Source organism: Bubalus bubalis, chromosome 6 (genome assembly GCF_019923935.1).
Source record: "Bubalus bubalis isolate 160015118507 breed Murrah chromosome 6, NDDB_SH_1, whole genome shotgun sequence".
NCBI lineage: Eukaryota > Metazoa > Chordata > Mammalia > Artiodactyla > Bovidae > Bubalus > Bubalus bubalis.
The window spans coordinates 65,560,677-65,573,941 of NC_059162.1; the positions used below are offsets into that span (position 1 = coordinate 65,560,677).

Below are 13,265 nucleotides of genomic sequence, written 5' to 3' on the forward strand. Positions count from 1 at the left end.
TTCAGGTTCCACAATGGTTTGCAATATCTGAAAATTCACCCCCTCTTTGTTTGAGATCTCTTTTCAAACAATTATAGATCAGCCTTCATTGAGAGGATAATGTCCTTGGGGTTTTCTACTATGAAGTCAGTGTCCTCAGATTATAAAAAAGATCATACGAGAGAATAATTTGGAAGCTATGAAATGAGAATTGTCATACAAACCACAGAATGCTCGTGTGCTTTGACTTTCAGATAAACAACAAATTGTTTTTTAAGTATGTTCTCAATGTTGTATGGAATACACTTAACACTAAAAAATTACATTGTCATTTTTCTGAAATTCAAATTTAACTGGCATCCTATATTTTTATTTACTAATCTGGAAACACTATGAGAAAGACCTATAAAGGTAGGTATTAATGTTATAATGAAGAAAATGTGACAAGTATTTGAAAATATAGACTGCATTTATGATTTGCTGAAAAGGAAGTCATTTACAAGTTATAGCTTGGCTTGATCTTTTTACTTTAGGAAACACAGAAACAGATTTCACAAATAATAAATGTTTTCATATAATTGACTACCCACAAAATATCTAGAACATCAATAATAAATATGAGTTACTGATACATTAGCATTTGTTTTAAGCTGGATTTAAAATGTTTATTTTAAAAATAAGAAATACTGTAACTATGTGGGGTTTGATATCGATACCAAGGTAATCAGTGATAGTAAAGTAACACAGGGTGCTTTACTACTGCTGTAATAACAAATTATTACAAACTTATTGGCCACAAATCTGTGAGTTCAGAGTAGGGGAGGTCAGAGGTCTGCATACAGCAAGGCTCAACTGACTCCTCTGCTCAGAGACTCCTGGGCTAAAAACAATGAAAAGGCCATTCTGGAAACTTTGGGGGAGAATTTATTTCTGTGCTTATTCAGATTTTTTGCCAAATTCAGTTTCCTGTGATTTGATTTCTTTGCTGACTTTTGGACAGATGTCAGACTTCATTTTGGAGAAGGCAATGGCAACCCACTCCAGTCTTGCCTGTAAAATCCCATGGATGGAGGAGCCTGGAAGGCTGCAGTTCATGGGGTCGCGAAGAGTCAGACATGACTGAGCGACTTTACTTTCACTTTTCACTTTCATGCATTGGAGAAGGAAATGGCAACCCACTCCAGTGTTCTTCCCTGGAGATTCCCAGGGACGGGGGAGCCTGGTGGGCTGCCGTCTGTGGGGTCGCACAGAGTCGGACACGACTGAAGCGACAGCAGCAGCGGCAGACTCCATTTGTGGAGGCTCCCACATTTCCTGCCTCATGGCCCACTTGGTCTTCTCTGCTTCTGACCTTCACTTCTGCCCCATCTCTCCTGCCTTCTGCAGCATCTCTCTGCTGAATCTCTTTTGCCTTCCTCTTTGGTTAAGGGCTCACATATTGACATTGAGCCCTTTTTGATCCAGGATAACTTTCTTATCCTAAAGTCTATATCCTTAATTCTATCTATAAAATCCCTTTTGCTGTACTTATAGGGTTCCAGATGTTAGGGTGTAGACATTTTTTTGGAGGGGCATATTATTCCACTTATAATATAACTCAGTACTATGTGAATATCCTGTAACTAAGGCATGTAATTAAGGCATGAGCTTCCCTCATAGCTCAGTCGGTAAAGAATCTACCTGCAATACCAGAGACCTGGATTTGATTCCTGGGTCAGGAAGATATACCCTATAGAAGGAAATGGCAACCCACTCCAGTATTCTTGCCTAGAGAATCCCATGGACAGAGGAGCCTGCCAGGCTACAGTCCATGGGGGTCACAAGATTTGGACATGAATTAGCAACTAAACCACCCCACTGCCAGGAATGTAAAAGAGTAGTTCCAAATATTGTTTTTAAAGAAAATCAGACAGAAGGTCAAACTCTCAGCACTTAATTCCAATCTAGCTAATAGATTTTTTTAATTAATAGATTATCTTTTCATTTTAAAGCTTAAATTAAGAACTACTCAGCCATCTCTGCAGTGGCCTAAGGATTGAGAATGGGTCTTCTTTTTTTAATAGCCTCTTGGTAAGCCAGTAAAAACCACCTTTCGTCCATGGAAGAAGTAGTTTTGTTCTAGGCCAGTTAATTTAAAAGTAATAAAACTATTTGAAAGGATATTATGGTTGTGATCATGACACATTCTTAAATGAACCAAATCACATTTGATATATGTGAAAAATTAAAGCATGGGACTAAAAGTGCTGTAAGAAAAATTTTCTCATTTTTTCTGGTGAGATCTGACATCAGCATATAGATGGCTTCATCAATTATTGAGAAAAAGACTAAGAAAGGGAAAAAATGACTGATTGGGATGCTTCATTTTGAAGTCTGAGTTTGAAGCTCTTGGATTGAATGTACCCTGTTAGCCTTAATCTTTAAGAATTAGCAGCTGCTCTCTCACCAACCCATCTATTTAAATTTCTAGTAAAAAAAAAAACCTAACCCACTTAAAAAATTTTAATGCTCTCTGTCAAACATCAGAGTATGTGTGCCAAACTTTAAAGTAATTGCATGTATCAATAAAGTGAAGAAACAGATATCCGTATAGATAAATATCACTTAAGATGAAGCAAAGGAAATTACTTTGAAAGATTTTTTTTCCACAGCTATTTTTATTCTCTTCTGTACTCTGTATCCTAAAGTACAGCAGTGAATGTCAGAGATCTTATATTTACCATGTAGTGCCCTTGTTTTGTTTATTCCTAGAAAAGTATTGTGGACTCCTGGTTGATAAGTTAAAACTGTATTTTAAAAATTGAGACAGAAATGATAATGAATGACTGTTAATTTGCAAGTCATTAATTAGGCCCTTTGCTTTTGTGATGCTATCATTAGAGATAAATAATAAAGGAACAACAGCTCTTAAAATCAGCATACATAGGTAAACAGTAATGAGCAAAAGTGTGAATCATTTTAAAGGGTCTATTTCCCTAATTAAGGTTAATAGTAATTATTTCCATTATATTTTAAAGACTTGCCTGGTGGCTCAGATGGTAAAGAATCTGCCTGCAATGCAGGAGACCTGGGTTCCATCCCTGAGTTGAGAAGATCCCCTGGAGGAGGGCATGGCAACCCACTCCAGTATCCTTGCCTGGAGAATCCCCATGGACAGAGGAGCCTGGTAGGCTATAATCCATCGGGTCGCAAAGAGTCAGACACAACTGAGTGACTAAGAACAACACATTATATTTTAAAGCTTTACTGAAGCATTCAAGTTTGTTATTATTGATAGTGTTAATAGTATCTTTCCAATTATTTAATCTAAAATATAGATATTTCTCTATAAATTTTCAAAATAATTACTTCTGGAATAATTGCAAACTATTTCTTGTTATCAGAAATGTTTTTTTTAATTCTATATAATCTTGTTCTGAGTTTTGTTTTTATCATATCTCACACTGTTCATGCTTATTTAACAAAATATTCCCTCCCTGAAGATACTTTTTGGACCATGTAAAGTGCATAGAGTTTCAACTTAATTTCCACCTCAGTAAATGAAGTCATGTGCCTTTCAGTTCAGTTCAGTCACTCAGTCATGTCCAACTCTTTGCAACCCCATGAATCACAGCACGCCAGGCCTCCCTGTCCATCACCAACTCCCGGAGTTCACTCAAACCAACGTGCATCGAGTTGGTGATGCCATCCAGCCATCTCATCCTCTGTCGTCCCCTTCTCCTCCTGCTCCCAATCCCTCCCAGCATCAGAGTCTTTTTCAATGAGTCAACTCTTCGCATGAGGTGGCCAAAGTACTGGAGTTTCAGCTGTATCATCATTCCTTCCAAAGAACACCCAGGACTGATCTCCTTCAGAATGGACTGGTTGGCTCTCCTTGCAGTCCAAGGGACTCTCAAGAGTCTTCTCCAACACCACAGTTCAAAAGCATCAGTTCTTCAGCACTCAGCTTTCTTCACAGTCCAACTCTCACATCCATACATGACTACTGGAAAAACCATAGCATGTGCCTGTAGGTGATACTAACTCTTAACTCTATTAGAAAAAGAATTTAAAGTAGTTTATGTATTTATGAATAAAGAGAGAATGAGGCAGTGTAAAAGGAGTAAATGTAGGTTTTTCCAGTTACCCCAAATTTGCTGAAAATTATAATATGACCTTGGATTTGGCTTTGAGTTTTGTCAAGGAAAAAGATATTCTGACACTTGTTAAAATGGTAAGTAAGACTTCATTCAGGACTATTGTGATACGTGTCAAAACTATCAAAGTAGAAGGAATTAAGAACAACTCTGAATACTATAAGAACAACCGGGGATTTATAGCCTAAGAACAGGTTATGTGTGGGGGTTGTGGATGGAAAATTACCAAGACATCAAGTGTAGGGAGAATTCTTGCTAAACTTATTTTAAGAGCTTTCTTGCTGAATGGCAGGCCAGGGTAATCAGATATCAATGATGGCAGATGAAAAATTTGATTAAACGTTGAAAGTGATCACATATCAAGGGGGGAGGGGGAAATCCTCTGTAAGCTGACTCACCAGAATTCCTGCTAAAACTAGACACTGAAGAAATGGCACTGAAGCCCAGGGCCAAGGCCTGAATGAGAAGAGGGCTCATAGAAACTTGACTATAGTTTAGTTAAGGAAAGTTTTTGTCAGTTTCCTACTGATGAAAGCCAGGGAAGAACATGTCGACATACAGAACTTGCACTGTCCAAAACAGTAAAAAATACCATCATGCTCTGCATTTCCATGCAGTTGAACTCAGATTTGATTTTATCATTTGGGTTTCAGTTTTTCACAAAGCTACCCTGGGAGTCTGTAGGTAGGTAAGCAGCGTTAAACAGAGGTGGTGAGGTAATGAGCTAAGGGGATATCTAAGGGTCCCGCAAGAACAGTGACCTGAAGTCATGCTTTGTGTGCTGGAGGAAGAACAGAGAACCCAGTGTGAGTGGAGTGAACTGATCAAAGCAGAGAGAAGTAGAATTTGAAGGAAGAAATATATCATTTCAGACCTTGTTGGGAGATTTTCAGGTTTAACTCAAATAGGAAGCTATGGGAGGGTTCAGACTAAAGAAATGATCTGACTTACATTTTAAAAGGTCAACCTTTCTGCTGTAATGAGAAAAGACTGTAGGAAGGCAAGGACGCAAGCAGAGAGACCAATTAGGAAGCTTTAGCCCAGGAGAGGCATGACAGTGTCCTCGTCCAGGAAGGAAATGTAAAGACGTTATGCGGTGGTCATATTCCAAATATGTTTTGAAGGTAAAGATGAAAGGTTTATTGATGAATAAACTTGATTACTGCTAGAAAACAAGATATAAGTTGGTAAAGTTTACAGCAAAAATAGATTCTTTAGAAGAACAGTAGTTTAATTTTTGACATTTTAATTAATTATGTCCATTGGATTTCCAAGTGAAAAAGTCAGATAGAGCCTAAGGATCTTATTTGAATCCACTGAGTCTGAGCAAGTAAGTATATGTAGATAGGTCCAGTGACTGAGATCCAGACAAATCACTTATTTTCTCTGTGTTGTACTCCTTTGGTCACTCAAGACTGGCCTAGAAATCATACATTAGAGTGTCATCCCTGTGTCCTTCTCTACTCTGCAGACAACTGCTTGGCACTTCCTGAATAGAATTGTACATGCCTATTGACTGGCCATCTCCCCCATTATACTGCAAGTTTCTTTTGGAAAGGGACTATAGTGCATAAGTGATTCTTGAGTGAAAGAATAAAAAACCTTTGCATTCAAGATAAAATCTAAGTACTCTTCATCTCTTTCTATCTTGCCTCCTGCTACTCTTCCCTTTGTTTTCCTTAAAGACATACCACATTCTTGACACTTTTAAGTCTCATGGCTTTTTTAAAATGCCATTTTCCATCATGAAATGCCTTTCTCTCTCATTTCTGATCAAGTTCTGCTTTAAATGCTAAATGTACCCAGCCCTCACCACTTTACCAGACACTTAGTGGACCCTTTATAAGATGTTTCAAATACATGCAAATAAAATGTTCCATATACTTGCATTGTTGATTAGTCGCTAAGCTGTGTCCTACTCTTTTGAGACCCCATGGACTATAGCCCACCAGGATCCTCTGTCCATGGGGTTTCCCAGGCAAGAACACTGGAGTGGGTTGTCATTTCCTCCTGCAGGGAGTCTTTCCAACTCAGGGATTGAAGCTACATCTCCGGTTTCTCCTATATTGGCAGGCAGATTTTTTACCACTGAGCAACTGATATTGTCATCAAATGTGAATAATACAATGTATTTCTGATTGTTTTCATTGCATAAAACCATAGCACATTTTTGATAAAAAAGGCTTTAAGCTGTTTTATCTTACAATTGGGAAAATATGTTTATGGACTAAGAATCAGTCTCCTGTTTCTATAGCAGCACCTATTTTATGTGTAAACATTTTCCCTTTTATGTAGAAAACATGTACTTTCCAGAACTAGATCACCCATAGAGAATGATCCACTTTATCCTTCATTATTTTAGCATATGATGTAAAAGCATATCCAAAATGCATATGCATTTCTGAGAAACCATAAGAGCAACTCTTTTTCAAACGTGTTTTATCAAAATTAGAATTTTAAAAAACTCTAATAAAGATTATAAATGTTAACCACTAACTTGGAAAATTTATGCATTAGTGAACAATCATTTTAAAATTTAATGTCATTTTATCTTACAACTCTTCTTTTGTTGAGGTAAGTTCAATATAAACACCTCATAAAATTCTCTGAAGATTTTCAAACCAATAATATTTTGAGTATATTGTTTATACTAACCAAATTTTAATACGGTTTCTTATTTTTAAAATATTTATAAAATTAAATACAACTGTTCCTAAATTTATTTAAAGAAGCTCTAGCTATAGAAATCTAGAAAATACTAAACATCTCTCTTTCATAAGTAGCAAAGACTAATTATGAAATTAAATATTATTAAATTGTCATTCAATTTAGTTGTTTGAGTATGTAACAGAGTGAAACTTGTCAACTGAATCAATTTAAATATATTTTATCTCTCCTCTACAATTGCTGAATTCTTTTATTTGTATGGGCTCCTTACTTAATAAGAATTTATTAATCATATAATTAGAAGCAGTAAATATTTGGAAGCAGGAGAAGGGACTAGATCCATATTCCTCTTAAGAGTTTCTCTCAAGAACCTCTCCATGGAGACATGACAATATGAAACTAGCTGATCTATTATTTTATACTGCTTTTGTAACAGTAAGTAATAAATACCATTTTCAGTGCTGTGTGTGTGCTCAGTTGCTCAGTTTTGTCCGACTCTTTCTGACCCTTCGGACTGTACCCTGCCACCTCCTCTGTCCATGAGATTTTCCAGACAAGAATGCTGGAGTGGGTTGCCATTTCCTCCTCCAGGAGATCTTCCTGTGGCTCCTGCAGTGATCAAACCTGTGGCTCCTGCATTGCAGGTGGATTCTTTACCACTGAGCCTTCGAGGAAACCCCTATGATTTTCAAAAGCTATGTAAAATTTTCTGGAAGAGATGGGAATACCAGACCACCTGACCTGCCTCTTGAGAAATCTGTATGCAGGTCCAGAAGCAACAGTTAGAACTGGACATGGTACAACAGACTGGTTCCAAATAGGAAAAGGAGTATGTCAAGACTGTATATTATCACCCTGCTTATTTAACTTATATGCAGAGTACATCATGAGAAACGCTGGACTGGAAGAAACACAAGCTGGAATCAAGATTGCCAGGAGAAATATCAATAACCTCAGATATACAGATAACAACACCCTTATGGCAGAAAGTGAAGAGGAACTAAAAAGCCTCTTAATGAAAGTGGAGAGTGAAAAAGTTGGCTTAAAGCTCAACATTCAGAAAACAAAGATCATGGCATCAGGTCCCATCATTTCATGGGAAATAGATGGGGAAACAGTGGAAACAGTGTCAGACTTTATTTTTTGGGGGCTTCAAAATCACTGCAGATGGTGACTGCAGCCATGAAATTAAAAGACACTTACTCCTAGAAAGGAAAGTTATGACCAACCTAGATAGCATATTCAAAAGCACAGACATTGCTTTGCCAACAAATGTCCATCTAGTCAAGGCTATGGTTTTTCCTGTGGTCATGTATGGATGTGAGAGTTGGACTGTGAAGAAGGCTGAGCGCCGAAGAATTGATGCTTTTGAACTGTGGTGTTGGAGAAGACTCTTGAGAGTCCCTTGAACTGCAAGGAGATCCAACCAGTCCATTCTGAAGGAGATCAACCCTGGGATTTCTTTGGAGGGAATGATGCTGAAGCTGAAACTCCAGTACTTTGGCCACCTCATGAGAAGAGTTGACTCATTGGAAAAGACTCTGATGCTGGGAGGGATTAGGGGCAGGAGGAGAAGGGGACAACAGAGGATGAGATGGCTGGATGGCATCACTGACTCAATGGACGTGGGTCTGGGTGAACTCCGGGAGTTGGTGATGGACAGGGAGGCCTGGCGTGCTGCGATTCATGGGGTCGCGAAGAGTCAGACACAACTGAGTGACTGAACTGAACTGAACTGATGTAAAATTTTTAGAATATGGAAGAAAAAACATAATTTTTCTATAAGTTTCTGAAATACTAGTATAATAATTAGCCAAAAATTAAAATACTGCACTTTGCTACTGCTGTTACAAAATGCTTTTGAAAAATCTGTTTGGGTTAATAAAATATAATCAATAGAAGATTAATCTACAAATTATTTTTATAATTTTAGTAGTTCATATTATTAGTATGCTTTTGTTAAAATAAATATACATTTAAAATATATCCCTCAATTAATCCTCTGACACTGTAAATATGGCTTATAAATCTCCAAGAATACAAGAAAAGGAAAAAAAAGAAATGGAAGTTTTTCATAATAAAGTCATTTTAGAAGGGGTAAAAATTCTGTGCATTCTGTATAACCCATACTTGGGAATATAGATTATAGAATATAAATATTTAGCCATAAAATGTATATGTCTTCAAAGAAACATATTTCACTGAAACATTCATTTTGAAAGTTTATGAGGTTAAATTCAGGAAAATTAAATCTCAGCATAATATTAAGAGAGATAGCTAGAGGAACCATACAAAACAAAATTTATTCAAACTTTTTATAGTGATAGAACTTGAGAGTGTTTTTTTCTAATTTCCTTTCAAATTCTCTTTTCTAGTTAAAATTTTCAAAGGATTGACAGAATTATCACTAAAACTTCTTTTCAAAGAAATAGCACACAATTTAATGAACAAAAATTTGATTTCTCAAATATTCATTAAGTTTTTGAAACCAAAATTTATCTTAATATGTATATTAACCATATTATTGGCAGAAGATGATATTCATCAATCTGTAGACATGATCGTAACATCTGAAGAAATTCTTGAACAGGTGCTTAATACAATCTGGCGAATTGTACTACTACGATTTGTACTGACAATTTTCAGTGGTATTGTAAAGATCAACCACATCTTTGTTTGCATACATCTACCAGAGGATTTGTACTTCTTAATATACATAAAAATGCCATGGTTTGCTGGTTTCTATTTATTTTATATCTTTGCCATGTGTTTATTTCATATATGTATCTAGTTTGTTATGAAAATTATCTCTTGAAATTATTTTCTCAGGTTAATCTCTTGGCATTTGGAGTTATCATATACAAAGTTTTTCGTCACACTGCGGGGTTGAAACCAGAAGTTAGTTGCTATGAGAACATAAGGTAAGCATTTCTTCGATTGTATTTTCTTTAGCAGTTCAAAGCTTTAGTAATTTAAAAGTGCAAATAATTTTTGGAAGGCAGTTTTTAAATTATTTTTTCACATTTTCTCCCATCATATTTAAAATATTTACTGCTAAATAACACTTAATATGTTTAATAAGCCTGTAATCACCACAGATCAAATGATAAGTAATCTTTTTTGAACCTACTCCCCTTTGGGGAAAAAAAAAATAATGACTACATTTTAAGACAAAAGCCAGCCTTAAGGTCTTCTCAAAGCAGTTCTCAGAGCTTAGTAGCTGTGTTTCTTTCTTGTGATTCCTAGTTTGCATGCTGCCATGATTTTTCCTCACCTCCTGCCCTTTAAAACTGATTTATTGAGATCCTGAACGCGGTTTGTTCAGGAAAAACTGAAGTGTACTGTAGGGAACATTAGAAACAACTGATGTTTGGGTCGCTTGGGAACACTTCTGTAGTTTCAATATCTTGCACAAGATTTATAGTTAGAATTTAGCAAATGTTTGATTACTTTCTTTTACTCTTCACCATTCATAGTAACATGTAAGTTGCTGGTTTTAATAAAGTTGAAAATGACTCATTTTCTGTGGTACACTGCAAAAATATCTTCTGCAATAAAGAATGATTGCAACTAAGAATGAATGAGAAAATAAGCATGAGTTGGCTCATTTTCAAGGCAGTGTCCTCAGTGAGCTGGATTGAATGTTTTTCCAAAACTCAGAGGCGGTAAGTTGAAAATATGTAAGAGAGTATGTTCCTGTGTGTGTGTGTGTGTGTGTGTGTGTTTTAAGAAATCAGCATTCTAACATGAATTTACTTTGAAGAAACTGTATTGCAAACCCCCCCCAAAAAAAATGTTGTTTTATATCTTACATGTTCTTCTCTACTGAGCCTAAAAGGAAAGCAGAAGCTTCCTTTGATGTCCTGCCTATGTGCTGACCTAAATCCACATGGTATATTTTTCAAGGTTTCTTAGGGAGAATACTTCCTAACAGCTATATGTCTTAGCTCCAGGAGTTCCTGCAACATTAATTTTGAAATCAAAGCATGCATACTGTAGTATACCAGATGAGCATATCTTAAGATTAAGGAAATTTCTCAAAACTACCAGATTTTAATATTGCTGCCTTGAATTTGGACACGTCTCAGCCACAGTGCACCAGTGTATCCTGGCCTGTCCCGTGTAACTATGGCACAGTTCATCAGTTTCAAAATTCTCGTTGGGCTTTACCAAAGATTTCTGGGTTATTCCAACCTCCTACGAAATTAAAGGGATTTGAGGACGTGTTAAGTCTTCATAGCTTTCTCAGCTGGAACATTGCAAATTTCTTCCAGGTCTTGTGCCCGAGGAGCTCTTGCCCTCCTGTTCCTCCTTGGCACCACCTGGATCTTCGGCGTTCTCCATGTTGTGCACGCATCGGTGGTGACAGCTTATCTCTTCACTGTCAGCAATGCTTTCCAGGGGATGTTCATCTTCTTATTCTTGTGTATCTTATCTAGAAAGGTAAAGAATTTGCTATTCTTGTCAACCTTCTAGTATATGTAGGTAGCATCAGTGAACACATTGATAAAAATTCTCATTTTCATAAATTTATGACTTGTGCCTTTATTGCCTAAATGCAGTACATCTTAGCATTGAAATAATCAGAACACCTGTTGTTCATAGCAAAATGTGCTTTTAAAAACTTGCTAGTAGGAATATAGATAATAGAGCTTACATTCAGTTGAGTGTATTCTGACATATAATCAGAAAGCAACAATAATATATAAAACCAAATATAAGTTTAATGTGATTTGAAAATAATTTGATGTGATTGTTGCAATTATGTTTCACATTTCTTATTTTATTTTTTTTAGATCCAAGAAGAATATTATAGATTATTCAAAAATGTCCCTTGTTGTTTCGGATGTTTGAGGTAAACAGAACTATGGATGGTTATTGTTATGCAGAAATAAGAATGCCCAGCTGTGGATGGCCAATGTATAAATGTGTAGGAACTGTAAATAATACAAGATAAAATTATGTACCATATAGCTATAGTAAGCTTTTCTATATGACTTACTTAGCTGTGTCAAAAATAGTAATGCAGATATTTGGAAAGTAATTAGTTTTTCAGAATGATATCACTGCACCCAAGGAAAGATTTTCTAACACAAAAAAATGTATGACTGTCCTGAAGGAAACCCACTGGCTTGATATTATTGTGACTCATGTTGCCTTTGAAACTAGTCCTCTATCACCTTTGTAATGAGCTCTGTTACAGAAAGTAGAACATAAGAAAATGAAGGGGTAGAATATGAAACAGTAAAAAGAGAGTGAATGTTAGAACAATGAGATGTATTTTGAGCAGACTTTGTAAACTAGATGAGAGTTGAATAAACACATCTTACAATTCCATGAGTTGTTCTGAACTTAAAGTTTTACTGAAACAACTTAGACTTGTACTTGTTGCATCAATTTTCTATTCCAATAGAAAACACAAAACTTCACAAAAGAAAAAACTAAACATTTCTGTTCTGTTTTTATGTTAATATTAGAATGAAGTACATGCTCTTTCTATACTTATTTCACAGATTGTGACTTCAAATGCTTATTCAGTAGTACATAAATGTGTCAGAATATAATATTGTTCATGCCTGTAAATGTAAAAATCATGTATATAAACCTGAAGTGCTCTATTCCATAACCTTTCAATGCAGTGAAAAATACTGTATCTCATTAGACTTATATATCTGAGTTCTTTATTTCTTTTAATTTTAGAAATATTATAGTTCACATTGCAATATTCCCTTTTAACTTACTATTTTTAAAAGGGCAATGTAAATATGAAAGTATTCATAAAGTGAATTGCTATTTTTTTCTGTTCAGAAAAGTACACATTAAAAATGTTATTTATAACAAAGAGATCACTGAGAACTGACTGTATAAACTTCCACAGAGAATATATTTTCTGACAGTTTTCCACTAGTAAAACATATCTCCTAAAATGTAAGTCTTCTACCTTCCAATCTTCAAATTAAAATATAGAAGCAGGGATTTTATTTCAAAATATATGTAATTGTTCTGCACTTACTGTAAAAGTATGCCAATACACCAAATGTTGTGATTTTAACTTAATTTCTACAGCTGTTAAAATGAAGTGTGTCAAATCTTGCTCTAACAAATAAAATGTTATCTAAATGAATCCTTCTGCTGCTTGGCTGAGTCATTTCTCAAGAAAGATAAGCTACCTGCCAATGTCTTAAACATTTTTAGAAGATCTGTGATAATAACTTTTTATTTGATCTTTTGATCTCTTATATAGTTAGCCTGTAACCTGTTGTTATCATTATCGCTGTAGGACAGTGCTATTGGAATAGGATACTGAAAAAGTAATCAGTTCAATCAGTGTATACAAATTATGTGTCGTGGGCAGAATAATGGTCCTCCCAAAATGCTCACATCCTAATCTTTAGAATACATGAATATGTTAGGTTACATGGAGGGAAGAATTAACCAGCTAACAGCTATCAGCTAACCTTGGCGTGAGGAAATTATCCTGGA

General features: G+C 35.7%; 1 protein-coding gene across 2 annotated transcripts in view; it reads left to right on the forward strand.

Annotated features, from left to right (window-relative positions):
• ADGRL4 (adhesion G protein-coupled receptor L4) overlaps positions 1 to 12,906 on the forward strand; it is a 137,800-nt gene extending 124,894 nt beyond the window's left edge. For both annotated transcript variants that reach the window (XM_044944804.2, XM_006056658.4), the window contains 3 exons: positions 9,612 to 9,703; positions 11,057 to 11,225; positions 11,579 to 12,906. In XM_044944804.2, the coding sequence (XP_044800739.2) occupies positions 9,612 to 9,703; positions 11,057 to 11,225; positions 11,579 to 11,641 (324 nt within the window). In that variant the 3' untranslated portion in view covers positions 11,642 to 12,906. The remainder of the gene's footprint in view (positions 1 to 9,611; positions 9,704 to 11,056; positions 11,226 to 11,578) is intronic.
• The last annotated feature ends 359 nt before the right edge of the window (positions 12,907 to 13,265 follow it).